At 37.3% G+C, this 16,323-nt stretch overlaps 3 protein-coding genes across 3 annotated transcripts in view; 1 reads left to right on the forward strand and 2 right to left on the reverse strand.

Moving 5' to 3' along the window:
• LOC139938182 (neuferricin-like) lies at positions 1-15,206 on the forward strand. Its single transcript, XM_071933573.1, has 4 exons — positions 1-52; positions 9,324-9,881; positions 10,380-10,566; positions 11,807-15,206. The coding sequence occupies exons 2-4, from the start codon at positions 9,386-9,388 to the stop codon at positions 11,967-11,969; spliced, it is 846 nt and encodes a 281-aa protein (XP_071789674.1). The 5' UTR covers positions 1-52; positions 9,324-9,385; the 3' UTR covers positions 11,970-15,206.
• LOC139938201 (C-type mannose receptor 2-like) lies at positions 2,490-7,193 on the reverse strand. Its single transcript, XM_071933602.1, has 4 exons — positions 6,887-7,193; positions 6,032-6,121; positions 2,869-3,114; positions 2,490-2,659 (listed from the first exon to the last, which is right to left on the reverse strand). The coding sequence occupies exons 1-4, from the start codon at positions 7,191-7,193 to the stop codon at positions 2,490-2,492; spliced, it is 813 nt and encodes a 270-aa protein (XP_071789703.1).
• LOC139938183 (collagen triple helix repeat-containing protein 1-like) overlaps positions 13,399-16,323 on the reverse strand; it is a 5,917-nt gene continuing 2,992 nt past the window's right edge. The window contains exon 4 of the mRNA XM_071933574.1: positions 13,399-15,789. Within this exon, the coding sequence (XP_071789675.1) occupies positions 15,641-15,789 (149 nt within the window). The 3' untranslated portion in view covers positions 13,399-15,640. The remainder of the gene's footprint in view (positions 15,790-16,323) is intronic.

Genomic DNA, 16,323 nt, shown 5'->3' on the forward strand with positions numbered 1-16,323 from the left:
CAACCATCCCGTGTGCATGAAGAGGCCGAGAGTGTCACCGAGTTTCAGTAGGGTAAATATGATTAATGCCATCTTTTTATTAAGGTTTAAAACAGTCATTTGACTGCTAGTGTCTATACAACATTTTGCTGTTAAATATAGATCTTGCATTGATTGCCAATAGATTAATTACTGGTTCCTAGTCCTAACTAGGGTCGATTTCACAAAGACTGAGTTAGCTAGTCTTATCTCGAGTTAATTAAAGGAACACGTTGCCTTGGATCGGTCGAGTTGGTCTTTCAAAAGCGTTTGTAACCGTTTGTTATAAAATGCATAAGGTTAGAAAGATGTTTAAAAAGTAGAATACAATGATCCACACGCATTTGCATCGAAATTGCGTGGTTTTACTTTTACTTTGCGAACTAACACGGTCGGCCATTTATGTGAGTCAAAAATTTGACTCCCATAAATGGCCGACCGTGTTTGTCGACGAGGTAAGAGGAAAACCACGCAATTTCGAGTGATACTTGTGTGGATCATTACATTCTACTTTTAAAACATCTTTCTAACATTGCATTTTATAACAAACGGTTATACGCTTTTCAAAGACCAACTCGACTGATCCAAGGCAACGTGTTCCTTTAAGGATGAGCCTAATGAGTTTACTCGTGGAGGATCCTACTCCTAGAACTATCCTGACTAAGAAGTATGAGGTTCGTTTCGCTATCGTCTCCACTGACCTCATAGGGTATCATGTTTCACAACCAGACGGTTCTGTTTTTTTTTAACTTTTGGCATTTCCATTCACACACAAATCTCTTTTTTTAAATCAAATCTCGCCAAAATTAGGCTCTTTGTTCTTTGAACTCTCATTGACCTTGGCAATGGTCCAGAAAATCACTCCGCAATCTCATTTTTTTTATTAACAATTATAAATGCTTACCGTAATTGAATTCAGTCCCCATCTACTCCGTTTTACTGCTACATTTAGTTTTTTTATGTACAACAAAACAATGCTGATGACCCGGACGTGTCTCGAGGTCACGACGTGATGATCCGGGCTTTGTGTACAAAACATATGTCCACGCGTCTGGGAACCACGAATCTCGCACAGGGTACCAGTATGTACACAGTTTTCATTAGCTGTGTTCAAATAGATTGTATATTAAACATACATGCACAACACAAGAATCAAACTATCAGGGCCCAATTTCATAGAGCTGCTAAGCACAAAAACTTGCTTAGCATGAAATTTCTTCCTTGATAAAAACAGGTTTACCAACCAAATTTCCATGTGATTTTCAGGATAAGCAAACAAAAGCTGAATACCAGTAACAAGCACTATGCAACACATGGAAATTTGGCTGGTAATCCTGTTTTTATCTAGGAAGAAATTTCATGCTTACCAGATGTTTGTGCTTAGCAGCTCTATGAAATTGGGCCCTGATCTTTAAAATCTTTCAGCACCCAATTCTCTGCCTACTTTGCAAGGACCAAATGTCTGCGCTAGATTTATGAGTGAAAAATGCCCAGTAGCGTGGAGTACTACACAAACTAGTTAGTACACTAAAATTCCCAACTAACCTGTGAATTATACTTTTAAATGTAAGCACTTAAATTTCCTGCTTCTGTACTGATTTTTTGCCTACAGTAAGCTGAGCTGTAAAACTTGGTCCAGATCAAAATTACATCAAATGCATACAATACAGCCTAAAAATACAAAAATGTACCAACTATATATAACAATGCAGATAAAATAATGCAAACAATTTTTTTTTAAGGATATACATGTAGGAAACTCTTAACCCAAAAGGGGAACAAAATACTGAAGCAGAGTAAAGAAAGTAAAGGCTAGCTCCTTCCCTTTAGTTGTTGGCGTAAATTGAACAGACCAAGAAATGTATGTTGTTAACTCCCTTTCAATGCCCACTGTTTTTTGCGTTTTTTAACCAAAATAGCTCGGCTTTGTGAAGTTGTTTGAAAGTTTGTAAATTAAGAAATAAATAAAGTCTACTCTTTAAAAAGTTTTGCTTAAAGCCATTGGACCCTTTCGGTAAACAGTATTGTCCAAGGCCCACACTTCGTGTATCACAACTTCTATATCAAATAACAAACCTGTGAAAATTTAGGCTCAATCGTTCATCGGAGTCGGGAGAAAATAACGGGAAAACCCACCCTTGTATCCACGCGTTTGGCCGTGTCATGACATGTGTTTAAAATAAATCCGTAATTCTCGCTATATCGAGAATTGATATTGTTTTACTGTTTTCTCAAAAAGTAAAGCATTTCATGGAATAATATTTCAAGAGAAGTCTTTCTGTAAACCCTGTAAGTTATTTTTAAATCTGTGAACTTTTATTTTTTTTTTCTGAACCGAAAGGGTCCAATGGCTTTAAATTTGGCTTGGGTGAGTTCGATCAGTAAAGTGTCATTGATGTGATTCTTGTTTGCAAGATGATGGCAGTGTGATTCACTGATACCTGAATGTGTGTAGATCACATTTTGAACATTTATGCCACTGATTGCTTACACACTGAAGGGTACTGCAAATCACATCGCACATCACCCCAGCCTGGAGCAAACAGCCGACCACAATTTCCAGTAGCTCCACTATCAGGCTGCCCATCTATCCAATTCCTGAAGTCAACATCAGTTGTTCCATCCTTGCATTCCCAGGTGCCTTTTAAAAGATAAGGATAGACAACAAAGTGGACTCAGTGTAACTTTTTTCAATTCGTCATTTTTAAATAATCAACGATTTGTAATCTGCTTTGATTTCTCAATAATAACCAAACTCTCGTTATGGTAGTATGCTCTGCCATCATTATCTGATATGTCCAGACACTTGTGATTTCAGTGAACACTAAAAAACAAATATTTGGCACTCACCTTCTTCTTGAATATCACTGCAGTCAATCCAAATAAAAGTATCTACATATTTTGCAAGACTTAAGAGGTGTGACTGCTCCTCCAGAGTATTTGGGGTGGCCATCACGCCCCCCATCTCAATGCATTTATCTTTTGCATTAGCCCATTCAAGTTGCTCATCAGTAACCTTGTAGCAGTGATTTTTCCACTTGCTCCATCCAGCAGGACAAGTTTCTTTTGCAGCTCTACGGAAACATCTCCCGTTAACTTTATAACATCCAGGCATTAGATGAACAAAGATCAGAAAAAGCTTGAACACCTTTTTCAAGTTTAATGACCCCATGGCGTAGTTGGGCCCTAGAGTTTGAAAGAGACTGTGTTATTTTTTTTTCTTGTTAGATTATGACAAAAAGCTTTCCGTGTACTGCACAGTGTGACTCGATGCGTTCTCCAACTCGACGATTATAGTGTTTGAAATATATCTAGGTGTGTGTACTTTTAGATATATCAACTACAGGTGCGCGCACAAGAATATTGAATTTTCATTTAAGCACTTTCCTGCTTGCCAAATCCTTGACAGAGCTCACCAGATATTGATTACTTTAAAGGGAAAGTCTTTTTCTAAATTTGTTTGCTTGCCAACTGGTTCTTGAAGATTCAAATGTACCTGTGTGTACCTGTGTGTTCATTCGGTGAAGATTATGTGTGCTTATATACTCAGTAGCCTATTTTCTGTTTTTGTTTGTTCATGTAGTGTTTGGGGGATACAGCCCTATTAATATTTCTTCCATTTCATACAACACTTGTGATTCATATATAAACTTTTGATGCTTTTCGTAAGTATGTTTTTGTTATGAATGTACCCTCCCTTTAAAAGCACTAAAAACCTTCGGTAATTGTCAATTAAACGGTTCTAAAGCTGAAATAATGAGTGTTCTGTTGACCTTCCTGTTGCCATGGATTCAAGCTGGTGGGATTGATTTACAGAGTCAGGTTGAGTTGACTGATCTTTTTGTAGATGAAATCCTTTCAAACATTCAAAGCGGAGATTGTTTCCTTCATGGTTTTGTTTAGAGGGGCTTTAAGCTCAAGTTTAAGCCATGTCTGTTTTTGATACTATACAGGTGTCATTTTTGTCAAAATCAAAAAATGGTCAGAGGAAGTGTGTGTAAATAATCTGTTTGGGGTGGCTATGGAAACACAAAAATGACTGTTCTTTGCAAAATCCAACTTGAGACTGCACAACATTCTTTAATATTTTCTTTTATTTATTGTTTTATGAAGGCAACAACAACTTAAATGAAGAACCTACTACAAGTAAATAACATACAAATGTGTCACTAAATTGAAGGCAAACAAGTTTGCTCATTACCCTACATGTTGAACTTTTTTTAGATCAATATTAAAAATAGTTTGAAATGAAAGTACAAGCAGGACTTTTTCTCCAAATTATTGAATCATCAAACAATATCTTGAGTTCAAACTGGAATGATAGCAATAAAATATTTTATATAATATATCGAATGTGCCCAGATTAAAATGTAATGTGAAATTAACACTGAAGTACCAGTGCCTCAGAAAACCAATGTCAAACCAGTCCGTGTCGTGGCATATTTTCTGTCACACCACGGACCTGATGAAGGTTGTTTGTCTTCGTTGCTAGGCATTTTCCATTGTCTTGTTTGGATTCAGTCCACAGTTTGATGTCACAGTGCTGTTATAATTCCAAGGGGTCGATTTCACAAAGAGTTAAGACTTGTCTTATCTCGAGTTAGGACGAGTAACTCGTCCTAAATTAGGATTAATCTTAAGGTCTGCATGCTACAGTGCAGGGTTGGGACTCGTCCTATGTCCTAAGATTAATCTTGAGTTAGGAAGAATTTTGTGAAATCGACGGCTGGGTGCTTTGGACATTTTTTGTGAAACTCTGCATTTTTGCTCAGTGTGATACTCATGCAATTCTCATAACACACTTATTTACCTCTCTATATTCAAAAGTATTAATTTTACTTTCATCTAACTTGATCTTGAAATAATGTTACGAGCTTTTAATGAAAACAATTATAATTACAGTCACTGTTTATATACAATTTTTAATATTTTAAGAAGAAAAAAAATGCACTGTGTTTCACTGACCATCTTTTTGTGTACAAGTTTCCAACTGGAATAGTGTGAAGCTAATTAAGTGAACAAGTTCTAATCTTGCTCAAGAAGCAACTTTATGTTCAACATGGATAAAAAGGTGAGACAAGCTGAGGCTAAACTGCCAAATTTGTTCTCAACCTTTAAAGGTTTTGGATGTTTGTAACAAAAAGTTTTGATGATTGGAAATTATAATAGAGTGGTGACTTAGTCTTGAACGGTCGTTTAAAACCCGGCTTGGCACAGCCACAACCATAAACAGCCCATTTAAGACCTCATCCCCTTCTCTTACATGTATGTTCGAAGGTAATTAATGACCAAATGCTCAACATTTTCATTGGTAGTGAATAAGCCTATTTTGAGTTGCAGCTGCGCATGTCCGTTACTGCTGACAATGCAATTAATTTGTCTATCTACCGTGACCTTTAGACAATGTGGGTATTGTCAAAAGAGGTCCCGGGAGATAGACAAATTGCGTTGTCAACAGTAACGGACATGCGTAGCTGCAATTCCAAATAGGCTTATTCCTCTTTTATTTGGGATTACAAATTTGACCAGAGACCATTGACAGAATTTGTGTTTGTAACAAGTAAGAAACATTATATGCATACACTAAAAAATGTACTAACTTTTTAAATAAACTTTAAATTTTAAAAGCAATCTTTCATACACTGCTTTTATGATTTACTGAGAAAGTACTGAGAAATTAAAAACTGCTGTTGTTAGACTCAGAAGTCATCATTTAAACATCACTTTATTTTATAGTTTTTTTCGCAGTAAGGTGTTTTGACTCAAAGACCTCAACAGCTCCCCATTACTTGTTGCCAATTAAGGTTTTATGCTAATAATTATTTTGAGAAATTACCAATAATGTCCACTGCCTTTAAGTGTCTAATACAAGCCCTGTTGTATACTGATGATGTCATTGAGATTCTTCAAGTACATGTAGATCATTGGTACTTTTATGCTACAAATTGCTTACACACTGTTAGGGCCGACCCATTGCATACTGAATCATACCAGCCTGAATCTGAAAACATACCACAATTCCCAGTAGGTCCACTATTAGGCCACCCACTTGCCCAATTCCTGTAGTCAACATCAGCTGCTCCATCCTTGCACTCCCAGGTGCCTTTAAAGATAAGGATAGACAACAAAATGGACTCATAATGTAACTGTTTTTCATCTTGTTATTGTTAATTGAGATTTGTAATCTGCTTTGATTGCTCAACAACCCAAAACATTTCAAGACAACAGACCGATCCATTAAGCTCCGCCCTAAGGTCCGACGTGTTCGCGTATTATGGCGTGTACGGCAGAGTTGTGCAGAAAGGCATTGGAGAGCCCCCTGTGTTCTTGCTCACACGTGTGTCGTGGGCAGAGCCTACTGAATCTGTCTATTATTGGATTGCAAAAAGGTCAAAAATTGTCAACAATCCTCTCTGATTGGACAATGCTCTCCATTCTTGAGAAACAACACCAAAGTTGAATTGAAATGGAAAAAAAATAAATGAGAAAAATAGAATTAGCTAAAAACCAAAAGGACTTATGGTATACGGTAGTTAGATGGGAGACATTAAACCCATTCAGGTTGTGGGATATGTGTGTCATGTTAAATCCAGCTATTCTGTTTGTCGTTTTTTTAAATGGATTTTGTGTTTATCCGAACTTGTGCATTCTACACAGTAGATCGAGCAAGATCAGGGTTGTGGGAATACACACTGTGGTTGAATAATGTAAAGTTAAAAAATACATTGGAAAATGAAGCATGAACAACACCTAGACATTGAACTCTCGTTACGGTAGTACGCCTAGCCTGTAAGTGTACCATCATTATCTGATATGTCGAGACACTTGTGATTTCAGTGAATACTAAAATCAAACATTTAGCACTTACCTTCTTCTTGAATATCATTGCAGTCAATCCAAATAAGCCCTTCTGCTAGGGTCTTGAGGTGTGACTGCTCCTCCAGAGAGTTTGGGGTGGTCATCACGCCCCCGATCTCAATGCATTTATCTTTTGCATTATCCCATGTAAGGTGCTCAGTAATAGCCTTGTAGCAGTGATTTCCCCACTTGCTCCATCCTGCGGGACAAGTCTCGTTTGCAGCTCTACGGAGACATCTCCCATTAGCTTTGTTCAAGTGATGACTTAGCACGCAGAAAAGTAAAATGCTGACCTTCATCGCACGGAACAATGCCATTATTGTAATAAGAGTATTTTTCTTAAATTCAAAATTGTCTTCAAGTTTTCAAAAATTGCTCCGGAGCAAAATAAAAAACCTGTTGTCTCAAAAAGAAACTAAGCGCAATCTGTCGTTGATTTATTTTTTACCAGTCTTGTCCTCGGATTTGTAATTATCGTCTTTGGCTTGGTTGATAGAAGAGAGCGTTTTATCAATCATGCAAGTAGGTTAACTAATAAGAATTGAAAGGATCTTTTGCAAAGTAATAGACTTAACCTTTGTGGTTTACTATTGTTGCCATTTATTGATTATAAATGCAGGATCTGCAGGATCGTGTGCCAATGCCTGCCTCCTTTAAAGGCACTTTACACATTTGGTATAAATATTGTCAAAGACCAGTATTCTCACTTGATGTATCCCAACATGCGTAAAATAAAAAATCTGTGAAAAGTAAGACTCAATTGGTCATTGAATTTTCAAGAGAGTAATGGAGGAAAAAAAAACCTTGTTGCACAAAGTGTGTGCTTTCAGATGCCTTAAAAAAATATTAAAGACTTTGCAGGGCTGAAGCCTTTTTAATAATAATGAGTGAGAAATTACCTTTATGGTACACTGTTGTTGCCGTTGATTGATTATCAGCGCGTGATACGTTGGCTCGTGCTGCAGGATCTGCAGGATTGTGTGCAGATGCCTGCCTTCATTAAGGGAACGTTTTTAAATGAAAGGCCCCTACCAGTTTTGGAAAACTACTTTTTTTCGCGAAAACTACGTTACTTCAGAGGGAGCCGTTTCTCACAATGTTTTATACTATCAACCTCTCCCCATTACTTGTTACCGAGCAAGGTTTTATGCTTATAATTAATTTGAGTAATTACTAACAGTGTCCACTGCCTTTAAGTTTAAATTAAAGGCAGTGAACACTATTGGTAATTACTCAAAATAATTTTTAGCATGCCTTATTTGGTAGCGAGTCATGGGGAGCTGTTGAAAGTATAAAACACTGTGGAAATGGCTCCCTCTGAAGTAACATAATTTTCGAGAAAGAAGTAATTTTCTATGAATTTGATTTGGAGACCTCAGATTTAGAATTTGAGGTATCGAAATCAAGCATCTGAAAGCACACAACTTTGTGTGACAAGGGTGTTTTTTCTTATATTATTATCTTGCAACCTCGACGACCGATTGAGCTCAAATTTTCACAGGTTTGTTATTTTATGTGTATGTTGAGATACACTAACTGTGAAGGCTAGTCTTTGACACTTACCAATAGTGTCCACTGCCTTTAATCACTGTACTAGCCCAGAACCCAATGGAGAGAACACACGGAAGGAAGTGTCAGTTTTAAATGTGGGAGGAAAACCCCATAGAATAATTCACTTAAATCTGGTTGTGAAGCCAAGGACTCCCAGAAAAGAGACCTTAATCACTGTACGAGCCAGAAGACTGGTCTTTGACAATTACCAATAAGTGTCCAGTGTCTTTAAATAGCTATGCCCATACTCAGCCCTCATCTTCTCTATAGCACTCTCTGCTCCACTTTAACTTTTGATTATTGTTGTGCTTTTAACAAACGTTTTTGGTTCAGGGGATCCAGATCCAATTTCATAGAGCTGCTGAGCACAAAAATTTGCTTAGCATGACATTTCTTCTTTGATAAAAAAACAAATTTCCATTTGTTGCATATTGCTTGTTACTGGTATTCAGAAATTCCATGCTAAGCAAATTGTTTGTGCTTAGCAGCTCTATGAAATTGGGCCCTGCCTTCCAAGTACAAAAGTGAGCACATTGCTGACGTTGTACAATCTTTTTCTGTGCCAGGGCCAGGATTGTGGAAGCAGTTTGCAACAAATCAACTAAATCTATTTTCTCTAAGAAAATAAAATCAAAAGTTTTGTTGGTCTTCAACGCTTCTCTGCATTTTCCTGGACAATTTTAAGGGGCACTTTTGACATTCTTTGTATCAACTTGATGCTAATTAAAGGCATAATGTGATTAAATTACTCACGTGTGCAACCAATACTTTTATTTATTAAGGTTTCTCAGAACTTGGAGTTAAACATTTACCATATTCAACTTCCACTAAAACCTGTATATATAACTCGGTGTGACTAATTTTTTTTTTTTTTCTTTTGTTAAACCAAACTACAGGAATTTGGAAAGCAGTATTTGCAGTCTGATTTTGCTGTTTGTGAAGACCGAGACAAAATAAGATGTTTGTGAAAGTGGCTATAACAGTCGCTTTGGCAGCCGCTATTTGCTGGCATTTTGGGTTTTACCACTTAGAAGACATCACCTCAACGATTAAAAACGGACTGAATAATGCTGTGGGGAACTCTAAAAACACTGCACAACCTGCACCCTCGGCTGCATCCACAAAGGAAGACTTAACACCCCCATCCCAAACAGTTGAACAACCCACTAGACTTCTAAGTAAGGAGGAAATGGGCCACTACAATGGCAAGGAGGGGAGCAGGGGTCTGTATCTTGCCGTGTATGGCCAGGTGTTTGATGTGGAGAAAGGGGCGAGGCATTACGGTCCCGGTGGGGGGTATGAATTCTTCTCGGGTCGCGACGCAACGAGAGCGTTTGTCACCGGAGAATTTAACGAGGAAGGCTTGGGAGATGACGTGGAAGACTTCAGTCCTAAGCAGATGATGGAAGTAAATACGTGGGTTGAGTTTTACAAGAAAGAGTACACACATATCGGTAGGTGGTAAAAAAGACAGACAACTTGCAAACAATGCCAAATCCGTGCCACATTTTCAATGGAAAATTGTATAACCTTTTCAATGACTATTGGATTTTTTTTTTCTATTTGAAAAAAGGAGTTCTTAGCTACATGTAGTTCAGCCATAGTTAGCATTTACTGTTTAAACACAAAAATTCAAGCCGACTTTTCATTGCTGTTTGCTGGGTCATGTTAGCTTTGCTGACCATGGTACATGAGCAGGGTTCGATGTCACAGATATTGTTCTAATTTAGGACTAGTCCCAGGACTCTTGAGGAGTTACTTAAAACTTAAAGCTAGTCCTAGGTTAGGACAAGTTGATCGTTCTAATTCGAGATAGGACTAGGCTCATATCTTTGTGAAATCTACACCTGGGCTTTTGTATTAAAACCTAAATAATTTTTCCTATGAAGGATGTATTAATTTTGTTGAATAAAGATTGATCGAACAATGTTTTGAACATCTTGTTATTGAAGGAAAAGTCGTTGGGAGGTTCTATGATGCCAATGGGGAGCCAACGGAGGCGTATCGGCAAGCTGAGATGGTGTTGGAGGAGGGGAGGCAAGAAAAGGACAAGGAGGATGCTGAGAACAGAAGATACCCTCCTTGTAACTCATCTTGGAATCAACAAGAAGGGAGCAAAGTCTGGTGCTCTGATCAAAGGTAGGAAGACATTTTGTTGGTCCGTTTCTTGTTACTGGTTATCTTCATAGTTTTGGGTTAAAGACACTGGACACTATTGGTAATTGTCAAAGACCAGTCTTCTCACTCGGTGTGGCTCAACATATGCATAAAATAACAAACTTGTGAAAATTTGAGCTCAATCGGTCATCGAAGTTGCGAGATAATAATGAAAGAAAAAACACCCTTGTCACAAGAAGTTGTGTGCTTTCAGATGCTTGATTTTGAGACCTCATATTCTAAATCTGAGGTCTCGAAATCAAATTCGTGGAATATTACTTCTTTCTCGAAAACTACTTTACTTCAGATGGAGCCGTTTCTCACAATGTTTCATATTATCAACCTCTCCCCATTACTCATTACCAAGTAAGGTTTTATGCTAATAATTATTTTGAGTAATTACCAATAGTGTCCACTGCCTTTAAACAAAGAACAACTGAACCTGCTACCTCCTGTTTAACGTGCCGTGTCATAGAGAAATATGTCTCTGGAGATTCTGTGTTTCATATGGGAAATTCACATGGTTTGATAGAGGGTTATTCAATAGAGGGCCCTTTCAGAAGAAATTAGGACACGGTTCCCTAAATGGGGGGAGCAGAAACTTCGGTCACTTTGACTCTTTACCAAATGAGCTTCATGAACGTTGGCGCTGGCAGTCTCCCTTTTTGTCAATACTTTTGTTCTGGGGTGCAAGTCAGAAGCCATTTAACCTGTAACTACTGTGGTAGCCAGGTATCACAACCAAGTTTACGATGCAACCAGTGGCAACCTAGGAAGCTGCAATCAAGGGGATGCAAGTATTGTATTTCAAATATCAAGTAATAAACCAAAATGGAAACTGACTGGTTAAATTTAAATTAGTTTGGGGTTGAAGAACAATTTACTAGAGTGGGATTTGAACCAATGGCCTCCGAATTAACGTGCCAGCTATTTTCGCCAGACTGGTGACCATATTTGCCCATTTTTACCACTTCCATAAATCACAACACACATTTTAAGGACAGGAATTTGATCGCCATTTAAAAAAAAATGAATAAATATTTTAAAACAACATTTTTCAGAGAGAAAACAAAACTTACCATGGATGGAGAATTATTGTAACAAGACACAAACCGATTTTCTCAAGCTCCATGCTGATAAATTTTCTAAGACGGACTCGGTGCATAATATTTCTTTTAAATGAAATTTACGGTTCATCTTCTTGTTTTCTTCTTCTTTAAAGCGGTGGAATTGTTCGAGGCTGGGTAGGTTTGCCCAGACGTTACTTTCTTCCTGGCTCCAAAAACTGGAAATGTGTTTGTGTTCACGATCGAGACCTAAGTAACCCACACATGAAGGTATTTGAAGGATGCGGACCAAGCGACATCTCATGTAAAATGAATTGAAAGCTTTGTTGGTATGTATTTTTTCAGTGATTCACACGTGCATGTAAGACCCTTTCGTAAAAGCGAGCTTGCATTACAAGTAAAAGACAATCAGAGTCCAACAAGTTGGGTATGGAATTACCTTTATGGTTCTTATTCTAAAGACCTTCTGGCCCAATTTCATAGAGCTGCTTAGCGGCAAGCAAATTTTCATGCTTACTGTAGCAGAAAACATTGCTAAGGTGCAAGCTTCACAGGTTAGCAAGAAAATTAGGTGGCCATCTTGTGCGCTCCCATGAATGGATCCTTCCGACTTTCCACTAAGCTCCACCCACCGCGCACGTGAGCAAGACACGTGTACGAGCACTCCCAAAGACATTCTGCACGATTCTGCCGCGCGAGCCAAATATACGCGCACGCATGACCGAGTTTGTCTGACCACAATCATTGCTGTGATTGGTCAAATGGGTGAACGCGTACAGTTTGATTGACAGGCCGGATCGGTTTATTTGTATTGTTTTGTGCAATAAGCATCGGAAGGTTAGCATGCCTTTTCGTGTGCTTACGTACGGTAAGCACATAATATGCAAGCAGCGCTATGAAATGGAAATCGCGCAGTAAGCACAAAATCGGCTGCTAAGCAGCTCTATGAAATTGAGCCCATGTAACATTTGCTTACAGTATGTACATTCATCAGTTCAAGGACTTTTCTGGCAGGCAAGATAGTACACTGGCTATATGTGAAATTGTACATTTTGTGTCATAATTTCCACGGCAATTCAAGAGTTCTGAAACAGAAACAGGTTTTTAAAAAAACTTTGCGATGGTCCCCTTTCTACATTCTCGAAACTTGATAATTTAGACAGTGCAATCTCCATACAATATCAGATTTAATGTTTTCTTCATTTCGGCTGTGTACAAATCATGCGTGCAGGAAGTCCAGGCTCTGTGACTCTTTTGTAAACATGTGATGTTTATACTATTTTTCTATACTGTGCATGCAGACAATGTATTTGTTGTTGGATTATCTTAAAAAGGAAGGGAAATTAAATGCCAAATTTGATTTTGTGCTGTTCTAGTTTTCCAATGGATTAAAATTGTCTAATCTCACTTTGTCACAAACGGTGCAATTTTGCCATTGTATTCAATACCACTTCAGTGCAAAATTTGTGAACATCCAAAACATCTGATGACATCATTCTGAGAAAAATGGGTCTCTTTGTATACTGTCTTAGATTTTGACTTACACTACAGTACTATTTAAGATAATGTTTGTATATTTATGTTCAAAATTTAAATTTAAAAGTATATACACTTTTTGAGACATATTTTTTATAAATTATTCAAATCTACTCTCCGATATTTTCTATGTTTGACCTTACTGTTTACTGCAAGAAACTCAGTACACTCATTCATTCAGTAAAATATCAAAATCATGCTTTCACATTCGTCAAAAATACCTCTCGTCAATATATTCATAACTATTTCTAAAATTGGCACAAATAAGGTTAAAATAATGTATTATCTACAACACTTCAATTTGGGAGTAAACATTATATAAGTGTCGACATTTTTGTCAAAATATCTCCCTCAAAAACCATTTAGGCATGAGGTTTATGTGAAAAGCTGTTTTTAAAAAGGGACGTTTCAGATGTTGAAGGACACTTTTTAACTCTTCTTCTATTCATCCTATTGTTCTTTAGTATTACAAAAGAGGGTGCCAGAAGAATTAAATATTAAAGGGTCTGGGAACTTTTTGTTGGACACAAAACACAATGTCCACAGATAATACATTAAACAACTTAAACTGTTTGAAGATAATGATGGTAGAAAGCTTCCTTTAAAATATTACTTACTGAGGTAAATCTGTGAACATTGTGTTACAAAAAGTACCCAAACCCTTTAAAGGGCGAAAAAATAAGAAACAACAATTTTATCAATTCTTTAAAGCCACTGCACACTATTGGTAATTGTCAAAGACCAGTCTTCTCAGTTGGTGTATCTCAACATATGCATAAAATAACAAACCTGTGAAAATTTGAGCTCAATTAGGTCGTCGAAGTTGCGAGATAATAATGAAAGAAGAAAAAAACCTTGTCACACAAAGTTGTGTGCTTTCAGATGCTTGATGTTGAGACCTCAAATTCTTAACCTGAGGTCTCAAAATCACAGAAAATCGCAGAAAATTACTTCTTTCTCACTTCAGAGGGCGCTGTTTCTCACAATGTTTTATACTATCAACCTCTCCCCATTACTCGTTACCAAGTGATGTTTTGTGCTAATAATTATTTTGAGTAGTTACCAATAGTGTCCACTGCCTTAACTCAAATTATCAAAGCATTGAATATACAATTTTAAACTTAAACACCTATACTTACAGGGGTATAACTCATGAAATCAGAACTTTGTTACAGCGCCCCCTTGTGCTGTATATTCACTTACCAAATAGACCCCTTGCATTATGCGAAAATGCTACAAGGATGCTGAGCTCACGTGCACCTTTTTTAGCACAAAGAACAGCTATTGTCCAATCATTTGCCTCATTTTACCCCAGTGAGGGCGCTTTTTTACCACAGTGAGTGCGCTTTTTTGAATGTATGACGTAACTTGCAAGGGGTCCATCTATTATTTTCCCTAAAACAATAGTTGTTTTCAAAAATAGCCCATTTTGTTGTAACTGTTTTTAATATCAACTTGAATTAATTGTTTATCTTTTAAAAAAGGTTCTACTTGTACAGTAATTTTTCAGACATTGAAAAATGTGTGTAAAATACAGACAATGTTAAAGGAACAAGTTGCCTTGGATCGGTCGAGTTGGTCTTTAAAAAGCGTTTGTAACTGTTTGTTATAAAATGCATATGGGTAGAAAGATGTTTTAAAAGTAGAATACAATGATCTACACAAATATGCCTCAAAATTGTGTGTTTTTTTTTTTACCTCGTCGACTAACACGGTCTTGACTCCCATAAATGGCCGACCGTGTTAGTTTGCGCCGTAAAAGGAAAACCATGCAATTTTGGAGTGATACTTGTGTGGATCATTATATTCTACTTTTAAAACATCTTTCTAACCATGCATTTCATGATAACAAACAGTTTCAAACACTTTTCAAAGACCAACTCGTCCGATCCAAGGCAGCGTGTTCCTTTAGAGTACCTGAAATGATTATATGTATTTATATCTTGTTGATATTTTCATTAAAACTCCATTTTAGTGGATTTATTAAGTATGGAGTTCACATTTCATAAAATTATGTAATCATTTGTTTCAAATTTTCTTTTTTCAATGAGCAGTGTCTAGACCCTTGTTGACCCACTGAATCTGGGACTTCTATTTCTACCATTGTTTTAGAGAGAGAGAGAGAGATTTGCATTGTTATGTAGTTATACACAGGAAGGTTGGAATGCCTTTTCCAGTGCAGTTGGGCTATAACATGGAAATCTCACAGTAAGCACAAAATTGGCCATTATGCAGCTCTATAAAATTGGGCCTGTTACTATTTGGTGCTTTATATGTGGCATGGTGCCCCCCCTGTCGTCATTGTTTTCTGGGAATCTCAGGAATTTTTCAAGGATTTTAGGAGGGGGGGGGTACTTCTGTACTAGAGGAAAAAGTGTGTTAACGTATGGGAACATTTGGGGGGGGGTCACAACCTCTGCCAAAAATTAGGCATAGTAATATTCTTTACTTTTTTAGTCATAAGGCGATGGTGTGATCTCTTCTACCATGATAGACAAAGCGCTTTCCCATCCGGTATAGCAGTCATAGTAGCCGTATCCTGCACAGTTTCCAACTCGCAACCCAACGGAGATACTACCGGTAGACAAACTCTTGCAGTAACCTGAAGACACAACAAAATTAAGCACGGTTCATACGTCCATCGAATGCAAATGCGATACAAATTTTACATTAGCCAAAACTATACTGCAAAACAAAGTACATACCAAAGAAAACTTGAGGTCTGTGTAAGTTGTAATAGAATAGCCTCCAGCATAGATAACAGCCTCAATGCAGTTAGGGTCCGAGCATTCATTACTGTTGAATGTGGTTATAATAATTACAACAACAAAAACAACAACAACAAAAACAACAACAACAACAACAACAACAACAATATCAACATTAGCCAAAACTACTGTAAAACAAAGTACAATGTACATACCAAAGAAAACTCTAGGTTTGTGTAAGTTGTAACTAGAATAGCCTCCAGCGTAGGTAACAGCCTCAATGCAGTAAGGTCCGAGCATTCATTACCGTTCCGTTGAATGTGGTTATAATAATTACAACAACAACAGCAACAATAACAACAACTACAGCAACAGCAACAACAACAACAACAACAAAAACAAAAACAACAACAACAACTACAATATCA

The sequence above is a fragment of the Asterias amurensis genome, chromosome 6 (assembly GCF_032118995.1).
Source record: "Asterias amurensis chromosome 6, ASM3211899v1".
Classification (NCBI taxonomy): Eukaryota; Metazoa; Echinodermata; class Asteroidea; order Forcipulatida; family Asteriidae; genus Asterias; species Asterias amurensis.

Bases quoted from the DNA above. Each gene is read 5' to 3' on its own strand.
- LOC139938182 (XM_071933573.1), top strand. From the start codon at position 9,386: ATGTTTGTGAAAGTGGCTATAACAGTCGCTTTGGCAGCCGCTATTTGC. The intron at 9,882-10,379 runs GTAGGTGGTAAA...TTGTTATTGAAG, and splicing joins GAAAGAGTACACACATATCG to GAAAAGTCGTTGGGAGGTTC. The intron at 10,567-11,806 runs GTAGGAAGACAT...TCTTCTTTAAAG, and splicing joins GTCTGGTGCTCTGATCAAAG to CGGTGGAATTGTTCGAGGCT.
- LOC139938201 (XM_071933602.1), bottom strand. From the start codon at position 7,193: ATGGCATTGTTCCGTGCGATGAAGGTCAGCATTTTACTTTTCTGCGTG. The intron at 6,122-6,886 runs GTAAGTGCTAAA...TTATCTTTAAAG, and splicing joins CAATGATATTCAAGAAGAAG to GCACCTGGGAGTGCAAGGAT. The intron at 3,115-6,031 runs GTATGTTTTCAG...GATGTTATAAAG, and splicing joins TGGACCTACTGGGAATTGTG to TTAACGGGAGATGTTTCCGT.